The sequence below is a fragment of the Pectinophora gossypiella genome, chromosome Z (assembly GCF_024362695.1).
Source record: "Pectinophora gossypiella chromosome Z, ilPecGoss1.1, whole genome shotgun sequence".
Lineage (NCBI taxonomy): Eukaryota > Metazoa > Arthropoda > Insecta > Lepidoptera > Gelechiidae > Pectinophora > Pectinophora gossypiella.
In genome coordinates this window covers 24,818,295-24,842,992 of record NC_065433.1, presented here as the reverse complement: position 1 = coordinate 24,842,992, position 24,698 = coordinate 24,818,295, and the positions used below count along the sequence as shown (strand labels likewise).

The 24,698-nt window shown below is 36.8% G+C and overlaps 1 protein-coding gene across 2 annotated transcripts in view; it reads right to left on the bottom strand.

The window, feature by feature from the left end:
* The window catches only part of LOC126380289 (atrial natriuretic peptide receptor 1), a 206,382-nt gene that overhangs the window by 121,760 nt on the left and 59,924 nt on the right, over positions 1–24,698 (bottom strand). For both annotated transcript variants that reach the window (XM_050029595.1, XM_050029597.1), the window contains one exon: positions 1,470–1,653. In XM_050029595.1, coding sequence (XP_049885552.1) covers positions 1,470–1,653 — 184 coding nt within the window. The remainder of the gene's footprint in view (positions 1–1,469; positions 1,654–24,698) is intronic.

Here is a 24,698-nt window from a genome sequence, read left to right as displayed (position 1 = left end):
TTTTTTTTTTTGACGTGACTAATTGTAGACTTGCCGCAGATGGCATTAACTACTTGGCCAGACAAATGGGGAGTGCTGAAGACTCTCACCCGGTACAACGTTTAAGACAACAGGCCCAGGTGCCCAGTTGGGCGCGAACCTCGGCTCAGTGCGTCGTCTGAGAGGAAAAATATTTGAAAGAATTAATCGACCCTAGTGGGTCGATAGCGATAAGCGCTGATTGAGGGATAGACCTCACCGGAACTCGTATTCAATACATGTTTCTCTCAGAAGAGCGACTTTTCGAATGACAATCCAAGTGACAACTGACAACTATGAATACATAAACATTTACATGGTCATATATTATGTATTATAATAATTACTATTCCTGGCGTGCACAATTTGTTGGATTAAAAAACTAATTAATCTACAATCCATATAAAAAATGCTTGAAAAAAAAATATTAATGCGAATTAGATCAACTGCGTCTAAACGCAATTAAGCAAGCCATCACATTACTCTGACTGACAGAAATAGACAAAACAAACCATAATTACGAGCATATTGTATTATTCCTGCTCGACTTTTATAACTTAGCGTATTTATGTAATAGTTTGTAACAATATATTGTAATGTCATTATTTGATATCCCTAACAGACATTGATTGATACCTACCCAACCTCCCATTCAGTTGGTTCGTCATATGAGTACAGTCCTCACTAAATTGGATAACCTAGTGTTTTAACGCAACATTATCAGGTTGGGAAGTGGTATATTTTATGTAATAGGTTAAGGGCCTCATCAACCCTGGTACCAGAGTTGTAGTTACCCCATCACAAGCAACTAAATTGCAAGTTAACCATTTCTAAACTTCACAAATCTTTTCTCCACAAAGTTTTCTACCAACTTTACGTGCCTTTAACCTAAATGTAGATAGATAAAATACTTTATTGAGCACAATGGAAACAAAATACAGAAATAAGGACAGCATATACAGAAAATCACTACAGTCGGCTTTTTGCTCATGCAGCAATTTCTTTCAGGCAACCTTTGGGTACAGGAAAATTTTGTACAAATATAATAGTAGCGGGTTAGTGCATTCTAACATATTAAATAATTAAAAAGAACTACCTACATAAATAAGTTCATGAAGTAGAATATACTATATTAAGTACCTACCACCTATAAATATTTACATTTACCATATAAAATATATCACACAGCACTCACATCTGAATTCCATTATAAGATCGAATATCACACATTGCCGTATTGGTGAAAATAGCATCACGCCCGCCCGTGCAAACATCTACAAGTATTAGTCTGCATTGGTCTCTTAAACCGTACCCTGTTTTTTTGTTTGTGCAAAGCATTTAAAAACTATCAACAAGACTTAAATTACCGATTCAAGAACCCCGTAATTGAAGCACATAAAGACAAATACATAGCCAATAGTCAAATCCTTAATAGCCGGTACTGTACTCACTTCCGCATCAGACTGATGATGAAGTAGGCCATGTCCTTGAAACCTAGCGGTCCAGCACGCACGAGCATGTAGAACTCATCATCGCAAGTCTGCTTAGGCAGCACGAAGTCGAAAGTAAACCCTCCAGTGGTAATAATGGGTGTGCCAGTGCTGCCCAAAAACTTCGTTATCCTGGCTACAGATGCTGTAAAAAAAAGAAAATAGACTTAATGGGTAAATAACACAAAGTGATGACAATAGATAGTCACGGACTCATACTATAATACAAATATTTTAAATTTGTCAGAAAATTAATTTAAAACTCATGTGAACCTTACTTTATGTAAAAAAAGCTTATTATAAGATTAATGATTACCTAAATAATAAAAATGTCTGGTATTGAATGTGTTCCTCTAGTTATTATAAATAACTCGCATGTATACCCTCATTGATTTAAAAGATGTGTTGCTGTTGCAGTTTCTTGTCATTTCTTCTCCTCAGCCAAGACACCTTGCGAAATGACGTAAATTCAAAAATGTTACATTGACCTTCAACAAATTTATCCATGATAATTGCGTTGAATAAATGATTCTGATTTCTGATTAGTACATGGAATCCCTTTAGTTCAAATTCCAGTGGGGACAGCACAAAAATCAATTAGTTTGATTAGGAGATTGCAGGCTGACCACCCAATAGTCCGAAAGGAAGATGATCCGTGCCTTTCGGTCCATCTAGTCCACTCTATCAAAATGTCCACCGTATCAAAATGTCCATTGTATCATAAAGTCCACAGTGTCAAAATGCCCAGTCTTACAACATGTCCACAGTGTCAAAATGCCCAGTCTTACAACATGTCCACAGTGTCAAAATGCCCAGTTTTACAAAATGTCAACAGTGTTATGTCTACGAGTTCGAGATTTTTAAATTCAAACAAATGAACGCTGACAAAACAAATGAAAGACGGCAAAACAAAAGACTATCAGAAAGTGATCGATCATCCAAAGTGCTTGAAAAAAATGGTGCAAGCGATTTTCAGGACGACTTTGTCATTTTTTCAAACTTGTGACTTTTCTAACTCGTCTCTTTCTTAAATCTTCATTTACTAACCCGGCCATTTCCCAAAGCGACCACTTTTCTGATACCAGTGAAAATTGTTGAAAACAAATGAATATCGTTAAAAACAAATGAATATCGTTAAAAACAAACGAAAATATTTTCAATATTTAAAATAAACAAACTCATCTTTATGTCTAAAATACCGATTTACGGATAATCTTTTTCTTTCTTCGTCTTTCGGTTACAAAGTTCTTAGAAACCCCCGGAAAGCGTATTTTTAAGCTATGTTTTTTATTCTGAGACAAAAAGGTTTTTACTGGACAATCCAAACTCCTTAAGTCACGTACAAAGAGGATAAATTATTATTTTATCGTAATGACGCATGTCATAGGTATTTCATTGACATTAACTAGATTTCCATATTAAGTAATTACAATAGAATTGCAATAATATTTATTACCTACTTTGGCATGGCGTGTTTTAAAATTATTGAAAACCAAAAAGGGGGCGAAACGCTGCTTCGTTGCGGCTTTAAGTACAACTTACACCGAAAAAATCGCGACGATTCCACATTATGGAGATGTGTGAATAGAGATTCATGTTTGGCTACTATAACAGTAGATGCAAGAAAAGTGAAGGTGCTACGTGAAAAAAGTCACGGATGTAGTGCAAATATAATTAAATGTGAAGTGGCCGAGGTTCTCGCATTGTGTAAAAAAATGGTCTGTCAAAACTTAGCACCGATTCAAAAAATATTCGAGGATATGTTTGAACCGCTGAGAAAGAAGGGGCGCAATTATATACGAGAAATACCGCCATTCGAGTCAGTAAAGAATACTCTGTATAGAATACGCAAACGTTTTTGTCAATCAGATAAGCTACGATTCGAAAATTTAGAAGACGTACAGATATCAAAAACATTTGCTAATGATTTTTTTGTGCTCGAAGATGGTACAACTAACAAAATTTTGATATTTTCTTCTCTTCTTTGCCGTAAAATTATTAAAAATGCCAATAACAAATCTTTCTATGGAGATGGCACATTCAAAGCGTGCCCGAAGCCATTTTTTCAGTTATTTTCAGTTCACTTAGATATAAAATCTTCAGAAAAGTCCATAAATGTCTTCCCTGTAATTTACGGTTTACTACCATCGAAGACTGAAGAAACATACACTCGATTTTTTATTTTGCTAAAAGAAAAATTACATTTAAACATAAATACTTATAAATGTGACTATGAAAGGGCGCAAATAAATGCTGTTCGAAATGTGTTTCCGAATGCAAGCATTTCAGGCTGTTTTCATCACTACAATGAGGCGATAATTAAAAAAAGCAGAGAATTGGGTTTAGATGATACCAGAGAAGGAAGAAATATTACAAATTTGTGTTCCCTATTGCCGCTTCTCCCAACAAATTACATACAAGAAGGTTGGTCATCAATAGTACAAATTGCACCGGAGATATCGGAAATGAACAATTTCAAAGCATATTTTAATAGGCAGTGGTATCCTTTATTAACTGACATAGTATCTTCTGCATATGATGACCACCGTACAACTAACTCGCTTGAGGGTTGGCACAGAAGGCTAAACTCGAGAATATCAAAATCTCCCAATTTATTTTACTTTATTAAATGTTTGTTACACGAATCTGTACACTACGATTATAAAATTAAATACATTTTGTTTAATCCGCCGAAAAAGAATAGGCGAATCAGAGATATATATTTCGACAAAAAATATAAGAGATATTTAACCAAGTTACAGTCAGAAGTTGTGTTACCCTTACAGTTCTTAAGGAAAATTATCTATTTAAGACTGAAATGTTAAGTTTATGTCATCTTGCGTTAATCAGGGTCGCATCCCAGAATCAAACAGGGTATCGCTATCTCTTGTACTATACCTACTTGTTTTTTGTAAAATCAATCTCCGATAGTCTTTTATTTGTTAAAAAGTTAAGTGTAAAATGAGTAAGGTTCTTGTGTTAATTTTGAAACCTTAAGGTTAAGTGTAAAATGAGTAAGGTTCTTGTGTTAATTTTGAATCCTTAAGGTTAAGTGTAAAATGAGTAATGTTCTTGTGTTAATTTTGAGTCGTTTAAGTTAATAAATGTTTCTTAAATGTTGCATGTTTAATGTTTTTTTTTGTATAAACGAATAACAAATTTTGATAGAGTAAACGTTCCCTTCGGATACAGTGGACAATTTGATGCAGTGGGCAAATTGATACAGTGAACATTTTGATACAGTGAACATTTTGATACAGTGGTCTTTTTGATACAGTGGTCTTTTTGACTAACAGGACATCTTGAAGTGGTCATTATGATACAATGGACATTTTGATACGGTGGACATTTTGATAGAGTGGACTAGATGGACCGAAAGGGATCCGTGCTTTGAAAGGCACATGAAGCAGTCGGTCCCGGCTACGATTAACGTACTTAAGTATTTATCTACATCAGCCTAAATTGCCTCTTCCTCGACCTAAGTATAATTGTATTTATATGACCCGTATAAGGGGTCTATGGCGGATCCGTAGTAAACCTGACACCAAGGTTGATGAGTTTAATCATTGACCTCACAACCCAGACGACAGAAGACGAGGAATTTTAATATTTCTGACACAATTATTAATTCAAAGACCATCACATTAACCACTCACTGGTGTTGTGACATCAACTCTGGAGTTGTGACTTTAAAATGTTGTGTATGAGTCACTGATTAAACGCCCATATCACATACAGTCCACATTGTTCGGTATCGTCCTTGTTGGACTGAATCTTCAATGATAATATTATTATATTACTCTTAGTTAGTACCAGCCTACAATCACCAAATAACGATGTCTATCTATCTTTTAGAACGCTATTTCAAGATCGTTTTTCGCAAGTTTAGTAGCATACAATCAAACAAACAAATATACGGGACAAGCTAAATAAAACCGTAAGAACGGCTTTCCGTTCTTACGGTTTTATTTAGCGTCTAGCCTAGTGTCTTTACACTAGACAAGACACTTTGCGGTAAATAACAAAAATTAAATTACGCACGCTTTATTCTGGGTTCGTGGCTTACGCCTCCAGTGGTGCTCGCACCTGTGGTGGACGCCCCTGATCCATATAAATCATGATCTCCTTTAGGACGTTCGGTCAAAAACTATCCGACCCATTTGGAGAGCGAACTTCGTCCCTACGTGATTATTTAAGGGTTTTCCTTAAACTTATTATATAAGATATACATACTCGATTCATCTTTCTTAAAACGTGACACAAATCATTATTTTCTAGTCAATCTGGTTATGCCAATGAATTATTTATCATTTTAATATAGGTAGTCGATTTTATAGCTTTTTTATTGTTTTTGTTTAGACGATCAAATCAATCGTGTGTAAAGAGTGCTTCAATTTTTATGATTTACATTTACATTTCTAATCTAATTGACCGGTTTACCTTCAGGGATAGTAAAGGACGTTCTACTACCTCAACTACTTTATGTTTAAAAACTTTGTAGGCTACACTCACTCGTTATACTAATATGTTTATGTAAGTATCGTATCTCCTTGGAGCTTTTATTTATTGTGACACTGACTAGTCTTGCATTGTCTGCGCGACAGTCGGTATGCTGATTGTTGTTTGTTTTTCTTTTTTATGGTATTTGTCATTTGTTTTGTGTGCCTACTTAACAATTTAATAATTTCCCGTGATTTAAACCCTTTTTCCACTGCGACCAACTAAACGGATCAACTAGAAACTGTACAACTATTTTTCTTCCGAACGGCTCAACTATTTAGTTGTTTGGTTAGAAAACTAAATGATCAGTTTTCTTCCGAGCGGCTCAACTTTCTGATAAACATACTTAGTGCTGGTGTTGTGAATGGCAATTTCAAAATATTTATTGATATGAATTAATAATATGAAGTATGTCAGAAAGAATGTTCTGTTAGATACTAAAAATTTTATGAGCTTTCATTCAATGAGTGAAGTTTTTTCTCCCTGCACCGTTTTTGAGATATTAGCGAAACACCTAAAAATGGGACCTTAACTCCGGCTCTTAGTATGTTAACTCCCTAGACACCCTGAACACATTCCTGAGAAAAAATCTTAGGATCTTTCTCATGCACTCTACACCTCCTTTTCAGCTACAATTTGTTATAAGTTCACATTGAATGTTAGGTATACGTATAAATCTGGACAACTAAATAAAGATGTTGTATACATGACTTCATAACACAGTTTTAATTTTTTGACGATCGGCTCTCCTTTTGTGGACGTATGAAGTTTCAATAAAATATTTCTATTTTAATTTTGTTAAGCACACCGAATTGAGCAGTAGGAAATAATGTCATCTTCCCATCTAAACAGATTGGTTCAGCATTAGGGACTCCCCACTGGTCAACTATTCGCAGTTGGGCACTGACAATTAAGGGAATGGGAAAAAAGGGGAAAATACTGTTATTCCCCCCAAAATTCATTATCCTTATGAAACCTTTTAGACTTGTTGACTGAGGAAAAAATATTTGCATAAGAACCCGTCCATTTACGAATTCAATTCGATTGGATACCCAACAAGTAGGGACTCACATCGAGTTCCAGTTTGCTTGCTCATCTGTATACATTCACTTACATTTCGAGATGGCACCGTTTGATCGAACACCCTCCGGAAATAATAGTAAACATTTGACACGATGTGAATTTTCTTTTTAGTATGCTATATTTGTAACACTGACTGGTCATTGATTGATTCATGATTCATTTTTACCTACTTTAACATATTATACATCCGTGGTTTTTCCTGTCTGTCGTAATTTTCTTTCTTTTATGTTCAGATATTTTGGTTGATTTTTAATTATCCTGTGCTGGTGTTATAAATACTTTAGTTTCTGTTTATTTAAATTCCTTTACTCCTTCGTAGTGTACGCTTGTATATTTATTGTGTATGCTAATTGTGATTCTTACGAGGAATATTACACAGACTTCTCACACGTCGAGCTTTGCATAATAAACTGGAGTAGTGGTAACCTACCACCCACACATACTGTCTTTCAATACTAAATAACAACAAACCTATGTGTGCCAAATTATGTTATTGCTTAGCCCAAACCAAGCATTCATGAAACGGCCTGAAACTGAAAACGAAAACAAAAGATTGAGAGACGCGAGACGCAAAATAAGTACTCTTCTATCGCAGACTTATGGCAAACGGAAATAGATTATAGCGATAAAGACTGGAAATTCTGCGAAAATCACAACTCTTGCAAAATAAAACTTTGTCCAAAGAAGATCGTGACGCATTAGGATAGTCTGAAAATAAATATTTTGAATTTGAATTAGAGAGAAGAACTATATATATTACAGGTTGACGCAACCAAATGGCTAACTGCGGTTGATGGCATCTGTTTTTGGCAAAGTCTGAAAACGAGTCTTTGGTCAAAAATATCGTGACAGAAAAACATTAAGTAGACAAATCAATTCAACATGACCTAAGTTATAAACATTTCGCGTGAGAAGAGCTTGAAAAGTGCTTAAAAATGGGGTCTATGGGATGATCCAGATTTGACATTTTTGAGAGCACCTCCAACTAAATAGGTAATAACTGTCTGTAATATAAGTGTGCGGATGCTGTGCGGTAAATAACTAATATCCTCCTTGTGCAGAAGATTTTCTTGCAGGTACTTGTCCTAGGTAATAAAGGTTTTAAGACTAGACTTCGACAAAAATATTTTTAAGTATATCAAAATTGACGATCAAAATGTAACTTTGTAACGATGCGAAGTCAACCTCTCTGGTCGGCACCTCTCCTGGCCACAAACTTAACGTTCTGGCTGGTTGCCTCGCTGACAACAACGCTTTCAAAATTCCCATACCTTTAAAATTTTGTGTTCCCCGTCACTTATACCCCGTCATTTGTTGACATGCCAAAAAATATCAGCTTCCGAGTTCAGTTCATATTAGTGCATATTCCATATTCTAGAGTGTTTCTCCGTTAACCCATGCCTCAGGATAAACATTTAATATGATTAAATAATCACCTGTCCGTATGGGGTAAGTGCCAATACCTTTAGCCATATCCCCTTTATCAGAAGCTCTCATCGATCATCTTTATTTTTAGCGAAGTTTAAGTTTTACGAGTTTATCATATTTTGTTACAGTTTTTTATTTGAGTATTAAAATAAATAAGTCAAGCTTCATCGAAGTTTTTCTTCATTCGAGACATCAAGTTGAGGAACTTTGTTGAATAAAGGCTAAAACATCTCTGCAACATTGATGAGGGAAATATTTGATAAATAAACACACTGTCGCAAACTCTTTAGTTGGGCAGCGACTGGCTGGTCTCCGGCCTATCATGAAATTTCATTTTTAATTTTATGTTTTTATACGTGTGTTGTTTGCTGTTTTTCTTTTTTGCGGTGCTCTTGTCGCTTACATTTTTTGGTCCTTCGATTCCTTTGGTTTTTTATCGGCGTAGTGATTATGGTGATAACTCGAAGTATGAAGGGTTCGGACACCGTCCATCGGGGCCCGGCGGGTGCTTCGCAGCCTTCGGGCAGCGCACCCCCTGTATCCGCCACAGGTAACCCCGCTTCCGAACTCCTAGTTGAGCCTATTCAAGTCTCAGAAGGAGCACCGCGCTCGATCGCTTTACGCTGCTCTACGGCTTCCATCGCCGCCCGAAGCTCGCAGTTGAAGCGCAGTTCGAACGGCGCCAACTCGAACGTTTAAAAGCGTTTCACGAGCAGGAGCAGAGGGCCGAAGAGAGTGACCTGCGCGCGGAGCTCGCAGCGGCAGGATGGCGTCATCCTGCCGTTCGCCTTATTCTCCGTCACTTCCATGAAAAAGCCGGTCATGCCCATCCTGCCGTTCGCCTTATTCTCCGTCACTTCCATGAAAAAGCCGGTCATGCCAATCAAGAACTAATTTTAAACGAAATAAAGCATCGTTTCTACATTCTGAAGTGTAGATATGCTATAAAGGCCGTAGCTCGGGAATGTTTTTGGTGTAGCTCCGAGTGAAGACATCCTCTTTACTTTGTTATTGGAAGCGGAGGCGCTCATTAATTCATGCCCGCTCACCTACGTGTCTTCTGACCCTGACAATATAGAATCGTTAACACCTTTTCACTTCATCTTCAAATACCTCTTTGCTGGGCTCTCGACTCGACGATTTCGATCTCATAAGAAGATGAACGACCAGCGACAAAGCAAAATATCAATTTGAAGGTGGGAGACGTCGTCTAGATTACAGACCCCAATTTACCTCGGGGCAGCTGGCCTTTAGGCAGAGTGGCAACTCTTCACCCGGGTGCGGACGGGATAGTGAGGGTTGTGGATGTTACGCTCCCAAGCGGGGCGTCAATGCGTCGCCAGCGTAGATCAGTCAGAACAGTTGCTGCACCATAGGACTTAGTGCTTCGCACTATCAAACCCAAGAACAAATATAAGTACGTAAAAAGAAGCCAAAAATGCATATTTACCGTGTGAACAGAAATATAGATATGAAAATGAAAACGAGGTTAGTTTCTGACAGGTAACGTGCCATCAACCTTGTTCGAAATCCAATACAATTCGAAACACAACATGAACATTGAGATACCAGATTTCACTTTATAATGGAAATAGTATTAAATAATGGTATTACTTTAGAATATGTACAAAGTAGTGATATCCTTACAGATGTCCTAAGCAAACCAATATTCATTATTATATGAAGCCGTACCTTAGTCACTCTTTGTGTAACTGGCACTCGCCGTATTGTCGGCGGTGTCAGATTTGCTTTTTACGTTTTGTCATCAGGGTGCTTGACCGCTGTCCGTCAATGTCGTAAAATATAATTGTTGCGAACTCTTCGCAGGTTTTATAATCTTTTTATATGTTTTTTATATTTCTTCTTTTTTGTCGTTTCTATATGTTGGTTTTGTTTTCGTTCTTACGTCTTGTGCTTTTTTGATGAACATTGGTGAAAATACATTAAAAATATCTCTCAAAGCTAAGTATTTGTTATTTCTTAATTTCATTTAGTAATACAGTCCACAACATATTCATCAGCTACCATCGTAGCTCACATTTTGGTCTTTCATCGGTAGTAATCATTCCTATTTTCCCAATTTCATTTATTTGACATTTCCGTTTTCTATCATTTCGATTATTTGTTTGTAAAGGAAACACATTGTCTACACTGATTTTAACGCATTTTCATTACTTTACTCTTCGATTTTTCACCCATTTGGCAGCAGTCATGTTTACCCGTAGCAATAGCAAACTAGTGCTCCTGCGTTCGCATTAGTTCCATTGCTTAGTCCCATGATGGTACTACTGCGAATTTTTTTTTGCATTAGTACCACTTATACGTCAAGATGAAATGATGGAAGTACTGCGAATACTCAAATTAGAATTCTCAGTTGTACCATTTTGTAAATTATGGATGGAATGGTAAAAAGAAGCATTCAGCTTCAGAAATACCTCCACACACTTGATTACTGATTAATTATTTAGGACACCATTACGGAGTTTAATATTGTCGCATACACTAACGGTTATTTAACAATAATATATTACGGTGTGGGTGTCAAAGTTGACCAATAACGTACGGTCAACAGCAGGTCAAGTTATCCACTTGCCGTTCAATATTAGCGCGTACACCCCCGACATAAGGGCGCGGTGCAAAGTCCAAAATAGGTAGTCTGATGTGCTTCTATCACATAATAATATTTATTATATAAATATAAGTACTAAATAGATATTTACACACACAGGATACAAATAATAAAATAGGAAATATGCTCCCAGTAATAATAGTAGGTAAGTACCTATGTGAATAAGCGTGTCATTAATAATTTTATTATTGTTATCAATTTGTCGCTTCCTTACTAACAGTGTTAATTTTAACCGTACGCATAGTTCTGAGATTTGTTGGCATTTTTTTACAACTACCCTTTAAAATGTGAACAAAGGTTTAAAGTTATCTACATTCAAAACAACATCATTCTTTTTGTTCGGCACGTATTATGTAGCTGTTAACGACGCGCGGCCTTTTTATACGAATTTTATACTTTTTGATAAAATTATATACAATCTCCTTAGTTTATAAGAATTTCTGTTTTATTCTTCTATATGATATGATTGTCTTTTGTTTTATTCTTCCATTTTCGCTGTCACCAAGATCGGTAGTTGAGATTTTAAGTTATTTTATTTTTGCTTTTCTTTTATGTATTTTCTTTTTCCTTGTATATATTTTCAGTAAAAGTGATATTCCTTTAGTTTTTCTTTTTATTTCCGCGCACCCGCTGCCGAACATTAGCTATTTGGAGTTAAAAAAACGAATTATAAGTGTTTCGATGAGTGATATCAAAATTATTAATAGAGGACGCGGTAAGGTGTTGTTCGCTGATGGACACCAATACTACAAACATGTAGTTTATAAAAATGGGTGCAGTAATTGGCGCTGCAAAAAGTTCAAAGCATCAAAATGTGCAGGATCTGTAACCCTGTCCACGGTAAGTAAACTTTTACTAATATTGCGTGTATTCATATACTTACCTAGAGAACCGATTTTTATTTTTAAATGTTTGAAGGCCTTTACTTATGTTTTTACGCTTTATTTATATTCTTTGTTTATTGATAATGAATTAATTTTTTATATATGATATTTGTCGAATAGGACCAAAAAGATATTTTAAAAATCAAGCCACATTGCATTGAGTGCGCGCCTGATATAACACACAATATTATTGAAGAAATAATTAATGAACACTGTGAAGAAGCTATAAAAGGAAGGGAACCTGTTCCTCGAATTTTCAAAAGAGCTTTAGTTAAAATAACTGAACAAGGATTAGACTTGACCGCAAACGCACCTGTGCCAAGTTTTAAAGAAAAAAAAGATTCCATATACCGACGCCGCAATAAAAATGCTGGCATTTCCAGATGTAGTGTTGATAGTCCGTTAAAAGTCGAGGTAAGTATTTTATTATTAAAGAGGTTAGTGAGTCATAATAACACTTATGAAAAAAAAAATATTTAATCGATAGAGGGCCCCTACAACGATTGATGATGATGATGATGATGACGATGAGGACCATTTACCTATTAGGTACCCGAGTTAACTTTGTAAACATACTTTGGTCTACCCTTTCGGCCAAGGAATTGCGCCCAGAACCCTATGATCACGCCTTCGCCGCTATCTAAACCACTGAGATTAACAAATAGAATAACTAATAAAGGTATAATAATCTTGGTTTAATTTCTAGGTACCAAACCAGTTCATTGACTTCCTTCTTGCTGATTACAGCGATGATACTGGCATGAGAATCCTTATTTTTTGCTCGGCAGAAGGTAAAGAGCAACTCAAAGTCCTCAAGCACTTTTTCATGGACGGGACGGGAAGCATGTTTAAAATGTTTTAAGCAAATATATGGCATACACGGAGATATTGGTAGCGATTCCAACAATTCTAATATAGTACCACTTGTTTTTGCATTTATGACGCATCAAACGGAAAAGGCATATTCCATTCTATTTAATTTGATCATGTCCCAAGTGCCGGAATGGCGACCTAAGAAAGTTACCATAGATTTTGAGCAGGCCGTAATAAAAACAATGTCAAAAATGGAGGTGGAAGTGAAGGGTTGCCACTATCATTATTCAAATGCACTTCTTAGGAAAGCTAAAGATCTCAAGCTATTAAAGGAGAGAGATAACAAAAGAATAGTTTTTTTATGCATACAATTGCCATTTCTTCCACAACATTTGATTGGTGAAGGCTGGGACTATATTCAAAACCAAATGAATGATGATGACAAGTCCATTCAAAGATTTAAGAAATATTTCCAAAACTATTGGATGAAGGACGAGTTTATCAAAATATGGTGTCTGTTTGGTGAGCAACACAGAACCAATAATGCAGTTGAAGGTTGGCATCATGCCCTTAATACTAATGTCAACAAGAATGAGGCAGCTATTACAAATTCTTCATATATTGCGTGAAGAGTCCTCATTGGCTGCTTTTCGTATAAATCGTTGGCAAAAATTTATGAAACATTCCCAACCGAAACGCCGCAGAACATATGTAGCGACGGACAGACGCATAATGAATGCTCATATGGAGATTACAATGGGGCAAATTGGTGTAGGTCATTTTCTTGACATGCTGAGATAAGTTTTAACGTAACGTGTTATGATTTTTGTTTATTTAATAGGCGTGTGTAATTCATACATATCAGAAGAGAGAGTTCATACATATCAGAAGAGAGAGAGAGAGAGAGTTTCTTGTTTCAGATTCGCATAGGAATCTGAAACCATTCTCCTACAGTCGCTTCGCCGTTGAACGGTCCGCGACAGATCGTTACGTATGTGAATGTTTCCACGACAGTACCTTTAGACTATGAACGATTTGCCGACAGAACCTTTCAATGTTACACGAGCCGCCGACACCCGTTTCATCGTCGAACTATTCGCCTAAATATATAGAAAATTCCAATATTATACTCATGTTCATATCACTCAATGCCCATACCGGGCAGCTTCGCAGCCAGGGTCACTACCAACTTATTATTATTATAACACACACATACACAACACACACACATACACACACACACACATACTCACACATGCATACATATTTTTATTATAAATATGTAGTATAATAATAATAAATTGGTAGTGACCCTAACGCTGGGTGCTGTCTTATACATACCATATAAGACAAGTATATTTATGTAGGTAATACGTATTATTATGTACGTTATTGGTTTACTTTGATGATGACACCCACATCACAGCTATGCTTAGTTTGGGCCAATGGAAATGACCGGAATATATTATTATAAAATAACCGTTAGTGTATGCGACAATATTAATGTCCGTAATGGTGTCCTAAATAATTAATTAGTAATCAAGTGAGTGGACCTCCACACACTTACTTCAGAAATACCTATTTCTGAAGTGGATTCTTCTTTTTACTATTCCATCCATCATTTACAAAATGGTACAACTGAGAATTCTAATTTGAGTATTCGCAGTAGTACCATCATGGGACTAAGCAATGGAACTAATGCGAACGAAGGTGAGGGAGAGGTCGCCCAAAGAGGAGACTTTAGCGACGCTAATGGCGTAGGCTGAGGCGATCGCCAATTCGCGACCTCTGACACACGTCTCCGTGGAGCCTGACAACCCGACGACCTTCACGCCGTTTAATTTTTTACTTGGAAGACTGCCATCTTAGGTACCTACGCCGGAATCCGCAGACTGCAACCTTTTTGGCCGAGCAGAGTGGAGGAAAGCCTTACGCCTCGCCGACCTGTACTGGAAACGATGGGTGCGCGAGGTACTCCCGACACTACAGCCTAGACAGCCTACCTGGACTGACGCAACGGTTCGAGTTGGCCCCTCCGGCGCCAGTGGTCTACTTCTAAAACTGTCTATTTCGCATCATTACCCACTTCTCTGTTTGACTACTTCGCTAACTGCCTACTTAGCAAACAGTCTGTTTCGCATTCCGCCTACTTTTCAATTGAACTACTTCGCAAACTGACTACTTTTTTCTTTAATGTCATCTTCGGACAGTTAATAACATAATAGCAATAGAATGCACATTCGTTACCTCCTTGCTAGAGGAAATTACTGGCCACTTTATTTTTGATATATCCTTCATTTATTTTCCTTTAATGACAAATAAGATGAAATAATGTCATATCAATGTCATTGTGTATTCAGTGCTTTAGTTTAATAAAAGGGAATAGTATTTTTACTGTTTACGTAATGGATTTGCAATTTACTAAGAACCAAGTCGGTCGTCTTTCCTTGTTACAAGAAGGCTACAGGTACAATTTTGAAAAAACAAACAAGTCTGGCAGTACACTGTGGCGCTGTGCCAATCGTAGTTGCTGCAGTAGTACCATTACATTAGACCAATCCAAAACTAAAGTCCTCAGATCAAGCGACAAGAACCCTCATACGTGTTTTCCCGATCTAAACAGAAACAGAATTCTATTGGCTATAGAAAAAACAAAAAGTGATGTCTGTGTTAATTTTGATCCAATCCAAAAAATTTATGAAGGTAACATTGAACATTTAAAACTTGATTGCTGTGTTCCATCATTTTTGTCAGTAAAAGATACGTTATATAGAGCCAGAAAAAAATTTCTAAATACCGATCGTTTAATATTTTCAAACATCCAGGAAGTTTACGTTCCTAGCGGTTTGGCGAAGATTTTTTAATTTGTGAAGACGGTGATATAGAAAAAAATTTAGTTTTCTCTACACCCTTGGCGAAAAAACAGATAAAGGGAATACCTGGCAGATTTTATGGTGATGGCACGTTCCGTTGTGTACCGTCACCGTTCTATCAATTATACACTATCCATTTTGATTTGGGTTCCACGATTGAAAGTGTTAACGTGAAACCAATTATTTATGCGATGTTACCTAACAAAAGTGAAATAACATATACATGCTTTTTTGAGATCCTAAAAGAAAAATTAAAGGTTGAGATGACAGATTTCAAATGTGATTTTGAAAGTGCGGTTATAAACGCTGTGCAGACTGTTTATCCACAATGTAAGGTAACAGGATGCTACTATCATTTTCAAAAAGCCATTTGGAGAAAGTATAAGCAATTAAAAATACAAGGCCATGGTGGACGAAAAATGGTAAGATGGACCACACACTTGCCTTTATTGCCGTCACATTTAATCAAAGAAGGGTGGAGGGTTATTTTGAATAATGTCCCAGAGCTTACTAATCCGATTATGGAGTTCAAAATTTACTTTGAATCCCAGTGGCTGAGAAAAGTTTCTGCGGAGATCCTGAGTTGTGCACACCAATTGCATCGTACAACAAATGTTCTAGAAGGTCGGCATAGGCGTCTCAATGCCAGGATACCTAAAAAGCCAACTTTCTTTTCATTTGTTCATAAACTGCGCAAAGAGGGAAAACATTTCGATTTTCAAATTCAAAGATGTTTGTTCCACCCTTTGAAAAAAAAACCGCAAGAACTGTGATATACAATTTGATCAAAAATTAGAAAAACACATGTGCCAATTAGAAGCTAACGAAATAACAATTATAGAATATTTACAAAAAACTGTTTATATGCGATTAAAATTTAATTAGTGTTTTTAAGTTTTTCTTTGTTATTACATTACAATTTAAGTTTAATTTCATTTTAAGTTTGTTTGGTTAATAAAAATAATATAATACAAAACGTAATGAATAATTTTCTATTTATCAGTACTTTGTTAGTTTTTTGACAAGTAGGTAGTTTGCGAAGGGGTCTCTTTGAGAGTAGGCGGAATGCGAAATAGACTGTTTGATAAGTAGGCGATTTGCGAAGTTGTCTCCACGAAAAGTAGTCAAAATGAGAAATAGACTGTTTGAGAAGTAGACCCCTGGCGCCGGAGGGAAATTCGCGGTACAGTGATTATCTGCGACGAGACACTGCCCAGAGGACTGTGGCCACTTAGACGGATCACTCAGCTTCACCCCGGGCGAGACGGAGTCTGCAGGGTGGTGGACGTGGACACAAGCTGCGGGCACGCTGCGCCGCCCCCTCAAAGGCTCAAAAAGATTGTGAAAATTGGTGCAATGCTGCACGAGGAGGAGGATGTTGCAAACTCTTCGCAGGTTTTATAATCTTTTTATATGTTTTTTATATTTTTCTTTTTTACGTTTTTATATGTTGGTTTTGTTTTCGTTCTTACGTCTTGTGCTTTTTTGATGAACATTGGTGAAAATACATTTAAAATATCTATCAAAGCTAAGTATTTGTTATTTCTACATTTCATTTAGTAATACAGTCCACAACATATTCATCAGCTACCATCGTAGCTCACAATAATAATTATGATAAAACTTGTATTTTCATCATTCTCCCAGTCCACACCTTTCGATCACTGGGATATTGATTATACTAAAATACAGTGGCGCTAACATGGTAGAAGATGTTCGTTTAGCTGAGTAAGACGCTTCAAAGAGCTATACATAAACGAGGTAATATAATACTATGGATCATGACGATACATCTGATTTACTTCTATTATTGCACAATGTCTCAAGAAAAATATTAATAATGTTAGTGTCACACCACATTTAGATTTAACTGTCTTAAGGGGCCTCTACGTGTTGGCTTCGGCCCCAGACACGCCTACCAAAAGTCCGGGACTCCGTAGGCCCGAGATATGGAAACGACATACAAATAATAATAAAATTATAAAAAATATGCACAGACGGAGAGACAGATATTGAGTGTAGATGCAACAGACAGTATATTCACAGACTCCTGATGTAATTTTCACAAAACATAATATTCCCGTATTAATGTATTATGTCTACTGAAAATAAAAATGCAGTTTCTAATTACGCAAATTATTTCTGATCGCTACACCACTGATACTATATAAAAAATGGTTAACTACTTGGTGATAAAATAAGATTTCCGAAATAATGATCGATGATTCACCTGCAATCGTGAATTCTTCAATGAAAAAAATAACGAACTAAGTAATCTGCTTAAAGATAAGGTAATCCAAGCCAGTATCTCCATGGCACAAGTACTCGTTGCCGGTGGGTGGAGGCCATCACCGCAAGCGACTTGTTATCGACTACTTGCAGACAAACAACGAATTTACAGATCTAGACGCCTTCCCTCTCTGGAGCATTGACTATATCATAACAAAAGTAGCTTTATACAACGTTTACAGCGAAATTACGCATATCACAGGTCCAGATTCATTCGAAAGAAAATGTATACTACCTTAAAATTTTGTGGAATTTCAAAAATGCTTTACATACCGAATTATACCTGCACGCAGGAGGATGTGATGAGCGTTGCAGATAGCGCCATACTTGTTGCCAAGTTTTGGGTCGATACTATTTGAGAAGATACCGAATTTCGGGGTTTACCCTTTGTCATTATTTTTTGATAAAAAAAAACTTTTTTACTTTGCAAGAACCAACACTACAGTATGTTAAGCTTTATTTGCCAATTGAATATGACACAGGATCCTGCTGTATAAAAAGACATGCAAAACGATGGAAACTACTTAGAAAAGTTCTCGTAACTGACTTCAGTCTTCGTTATCTGAGTAAACGCCAGAGACTTAACTTTGCGCAAGATTCTCAAAGGACTAATTTTGAAGCTGCTGATTAGGTATGATGGTTAACGTACGTGTTGAAGTAATTTTTTATGTTTTCTAAATATCAGTGTATTAAGCTGGTTACCTGTTAGTAGCGTCATAAAATTTTAGAATATATTAGTTTTATTATTTAATCAGTATACATTTCTCAAATCCACGCGAACTACCTATTTCTACATAATATTACTTATAATATTTCGGTTGATGATACCAAGCTGTGAATTTCATTGCCATCCTTATGTCGATATAAGAACAATTTTTATGTTATCCCTGTAGACATTATGCCAGTAATAAAAGAACTTTATTAAACTACGGGATACCTTTTAGCCCATAAAAATCATATAACATCGGGACTTTCGGGAGTAAAGTCAGATATAATAGTCATCATCATCATCAGCCGTATGACGCCCACTGCTGGGCATAGGCCTCCCCCAAGGATCTCCACGACGATCGGTCCTGCGCTGCCCGCATCCAGCGGCTTCCCGCGACCTTCACCAGATCGTCGGTCCACCTTGTAGCGGGCCTACCCACTGAGCGTCGTCCGACACGTGGTCGCCACTCCAGAACCTTTCCGCCCCATCGGCCATCGGTTCTCCTCGCTATGTGTCCTGCCCACTGCCACTTCAGCTTTGCAATTCTCCGAGCTATGTCGGTGACTTTAGTTCTCCTGCGGATCTCCTCATTTCTGATTCGATCCAGCAGGGAAATACCGAGCATAGCTCTCTCCATTGCCCGCTGAGCGACACCGAGCCTCCTCACGAGACCCATAGTAAGCGGCCACGTCTCACTGCCGTAGGTCATCACTGGCAACACGCACTGGTCAAAGACTTTCGTCTTGAGACACTGAGGTATTCTGGACGAGAAGATATTCCGCAGCTTCCCGAACGCTGCCCATCCGAGTTGGATCCGACGAGAGATCTCTTTCTCGAAGTTGGACTTACCTAACTGGATTATTTGTCCTAGGTAAATGTACTGGTCTACAACTTCGAGTGTAACGTTCCCAACCTGAACTGGAGTGGGTGCGACATGGTCGTTGGACATAATTTTTGTCTTTGCCATGTTCATGCTAAGACCCACTCGTTGGGATGCGTTACTGAGATGCTCGAGCATGGTGTTCAGGTCTTCCAGGGTCTCAGCCATTAGGACTATATCATCGGCAAATCGAAGGTGCGTCAGGTACTCGCCGTTGATGTTGATGCCAAATCCTTTCCAGTCCAGAAGCTTAAAAATATCCTCCAATGCAGCAGTGAACAGTTTCGGAGAGATGACATCTCCCTGTCTCACTCCTCGCTGCAGTTGGATCGGATTAATAGTACAATGTATAAATAAATACCTATACTTCATAAATACTTGAATAGCAATTTTGATTTAACCGTTAAATGAACAACCACAAAGTTGACAATGATTTAAAAAAGCGTATAAAATATTTTATAAAATTTATGAAAAAGACAAAAAATGTTAGATTGCTGTTAATCGCCAACGGGTTAAGGACCATGTTATACTTACTTAAACTAATATTTGTATGAATGATAAGAAATATACCTCAGAAGGGAAAACATGGGGAACAGAACTAAATTACTTAGGTCCTAAATACGATCAGAAGAGTCATGCGTTACGTCTACGCTTCGGAATTCCCTATAACTACGAAGTCCAGCGACAAAATAAGCATAATGGTACTGCAGTTCCAAAATGTTTAAAGCCGAGTGTAAACACACTGAAGACATTGGAACTACGACTATTAGTCGTGTCTTCTCTACACAATCCGGCGAACCTTCAAACGCACTTCCCGGTGACTAATGGTTTTTGTCGCGGTGTGGACTTGTCGCAGGCGTGCTTCGGTATACACTTCACGACCCTCTTTCACTGTGTTATTCATGTCAAGAGTAAGCCGTAACGACAGACAACAAGATTTATCGTTTTGTTGTTAAACAGCATAGAGTGCATTATAAACGTTGTCTCTTAGCTCGTATCGATTCGCAGAATTTATATTTTTCCCTGTAAAAATATTAGATTATGTTCCGAAAAATAGGTCTTAAGTTATTTAGTCACAATTTTAGGCACATTTTTTGTCGGAGCAGTTTACCAGATTCTCAATTCACCAGATTCGCAACTTACCAGATTCTCAACTAACCATATTCGCTACTGACCAGATTTTGAACTACCAAATCCAGAAATGCATAAGTATTTATTTGATTACTTCACCCGATTCGTTCGTTCACAAGTCAGCACTTTACGATCGAAGCGGTAAAATAAATATTTCCCGACGTAATTATAAAGGGACCCTATTACCATTTTCAAAACGCGGTATGGAGAATGAGCAAAAAAATTGGTATTGCCGACACGGTAAATGGGAAGAAAATTACTCACTTGTCTACTCTTTTACCTTTACTACCACCAACATTAATTCCTGAAGGTTTTATGAGCGTCTGCGAAATGGCACCAAATAATGATTGTTTCCAAAAATTTCATTCTTATTTTCATGAACAGTGGATTAACAAAATAACCAGCGATGTTTTCAGCTGCTATGGTGAAAAGAGTAGAACTACAAATGCCCTAGAAGGATGGCATCGACGCCTCAACACAAATATAACAACTAAGCCATCTTTGCTAAAATGCATTCTTATATTAAAAAAAAGAAGCGAAAGTTCAAGATATTAAAATTCAGAAAAATGAATTGCGTTACAAAGGCAAGAAAAGTAATAAAATGGTAGAAAAAAATGACAATAAATAATATTATTTCCGATTGCGTCAGTTATAAAATTAGTGTTATAGATTGCATTAACTATCTGGCTTGTATGAATTACACAAGCGAATAACTATTTTTAACGAAAAAATTTCTCTTTTTAGTTGCTTGAAAATAAATTTTGTTTCGTTTCATTTGTTTTTGCTTTTAAGTGTACTTCTGGTGAGTAGCGAATCTGGTTAATTGAGAATCTGGTGAGTTGTGAATCTGGTGAATAGAGAATCTGGTAAACTGCTCCGAAAGGGAAAATGTGACTGGCTGTGGCGATTTCTCTAATGTATAGTCTCCTTTGTCACCCGCCTCTTCGACATTTTCTTTTAAAAATTGCATTTTTCTGATATCTTTATCTTTTAAAAAACATTATATTTAGAGTTGTGTGTTGTCATTTCATTGCTAAATGACACTCACCAAACGTAACTGTTGCAGCATCGTTAACTGGCTTTATAACCCGTGGGTATAGTTCCTAGTAGAGCCGGGAGCGGCACCGACTCTCAGCCCACGCCGCCGCCGCCGAACACGGGGTCGGCACGCCGAACAAGTAGTAGTGATTTGATTTAAGTAAAATCAGTAGTGATTTGAACAAAAAAGTATGAATGTTAACCTCTCAGATGAGATTTCTGGGTTTCTAATGACAGTGTTCACATGTTTAAGCAAAGAAGAGAATGATAAACCAGGACCCTTAAGGTTCCTTGCATATACTGCGAAAATATGCAAATGAATTAATACTCTTTAATGGGATCTGTTATCTCACCTTCTTGAAAAGTAATTTCACTTCCTTGTGACTGTGACACTTATACATAACATTCGTATTTGTTATTGTATTTGATTGATTTGAATATTAATAAAAGTGTATTTTTGTAATAAAAAAAAGACTATGACTGAGGAAGCCGTTACGAATGTTTTAAATTTCATTACTAGAAAGGGGGGTACAGTTTTATTGTGTAATGGCTACCAATATTACAAAAATAGCTGTTACAAAAATGGAGCAGAGTTGTGGAGGTGTTCTTGTTTTAATAAAATGAAGTGCACGGGATTCATAACGATTCAAGTAGGTACTCATAAATTTTAACTGTTGAGTTTCTTTCTAGTATTTTTACCGTCGTCGCTCACTGAATTATTTTTTTTTCTTTAAGACTTTTTACAATTCTCTGTTTTCTCATCAGGACAACAGAGTGATTAAAGAACGCCCTCATGATAAATGCTCAAAAGACGAAATCAAAAATGATATTGATATAGCGATGTCCATTTTAAAAGAAGACGTTGTAAAGTCTGAACGACCTATTCCACAATTATACAATGAAGCTATTGTAAAACTACAAGATGGTGGAATCGATCTAGTAACAAATTTACCCGAATTCCGAAACATTCAACACAGCTTATACAAAGCTAGAAATGACAATTTAGGAGTGCAAAGGCTTGAGTGTAAAGATCCAAAAAGTATAGAAGTGCCTAGAAAGTTTGGATATTTTATATTAGCCGACTATTGTGAAGAAGGAAACAGAATTATAATATTTTGCTGAAAAGGAGCCAAAAAAATAATTCCTAAGATAAAAGTTTTTTTTTTTTGACGCAACTTACAAAAGCTGTTGTCCGCCATTTACACAGTTATTCACTATTCACGGTGATATTGGTAGTTCGGCTGAAACTACAAATGTAATTCCCCTAATATAACAACGTTAGAAAGAAGCAGCTACATTGTATGAGAATGTCAAATTTTCCTTCAAATCTGTCTGTCTTGCAATATTTGACGTCTAATTACTTAGTTTTTTGCCCATATTAAGGGTACTTTTTTTGAATGTTTCTAAAAGCCTATTAAATGGAGCAGTTTTTAGAAATACTTTCAGGGTCCATGACAATCTCATGTGTTTATTATTCTTCGGCGAAGTTTTAACAACTGTAACAATTTTGGTCGAATTCTCACTTTGACTTCCGATAACGTTTTTTGTATCTTTGATTTATCTTTGATTGAGCGGTACACAGACTTAGGCATATTGTGAAGTAAAACAAAATAATTATTAAGAAAAGGATAGCGACAAAATAATTATTTCTGAAGTAAGGTAGAAAATCTAGAAAAAGGTACAAAATGGGTCATATCTCCTAAACCGTAAATAATCGCTGAAAATACATGGGGGGGGGGGGTGTTTCTGGTAGCTAATGAGTCCCTCTATCTATTTTTTCATTTTGAACCTTAACTTCTGGGCCACTCTGTATAGAAAAAACTATAACACTACGTATAAAAAGGACACACTGTCCGGCACCGATGCGAGCTTGTACCGACGCCTTACGATAAGAATGATATTTTTGTATGAGCTACCTGGATGTGCAATAAAGAAAGGAATTAAGTAATAAAGACAAAGGCCTCATCTACGGCACGACACTGAGCTCAGTCCTCGGCTTTTCTCTTCCAGCCAAAGCCAGCCATATTACGGATATCATTCCATCTAGCCCAAGGGCGTCCTATACTCTAGAACCCGTCTTCTCTAACCGTTGTCGGTTCTTCAGCATATATAACCATCTCATTGCCACCTGACACCGAAATAGTACAGGCGGTGGTATTTGACACGTCTGTCAGTTGGAGACCACAGCTGCGTTACCAACGCAAATCGAATAGGTGTCCCTGCACTTTAAATTATAAAACTACAACATTGACATTGTTGGCTATTCATGGAAACATGTCAATTCAAATCACGTTGAAGTTCCGTCACCGACCATTATAAAAATATAAACACCTAGGAAATATGTTAAAAATATCAGAACTATAGAAATGGAAAAATAAAACGACAATGTGAAAGATCAAAGAAAATAGCCATGTTTCGAAATTCGATTCAGAAATCCAATATTCGCCCTTTAGCCGCATTGCTCGTGTGGAACATGACGGGCCTGATCTGATAAATGTCCATCCGTCTGTAAACAGACCTTCTTGGTCGAAATTTCGCATCAAGACGGAAATGCTCCCGAATTATTGAAACATCGACAATAAATTGAGCCTGAATGATTTATTGTAGACAGTTTTATTATTATTACTACTAACATAAAAAAATATCTGAATCAAGAAAAGAAAAACAGAAAACAGTTTCAATGGTCTCGTTACCACGCATATTCATCACGTAACAATCTTCCTAATATTAACGCGGTACTTTATTTACTTACTTTATTATAATTGACGTCATGGCATGCGCAGTGCGCACTGGCGAATTTTATTTGTAAAAAGAGAGCTGCGAATGATTTTAGAGGTTGTACAATACTTACGCACTGATCTTAGTAGGTATGGTATGGTTCCATGCCAAATTGCGGCAACACATGAGATTCTCACATTTATTGTAAAACCTTT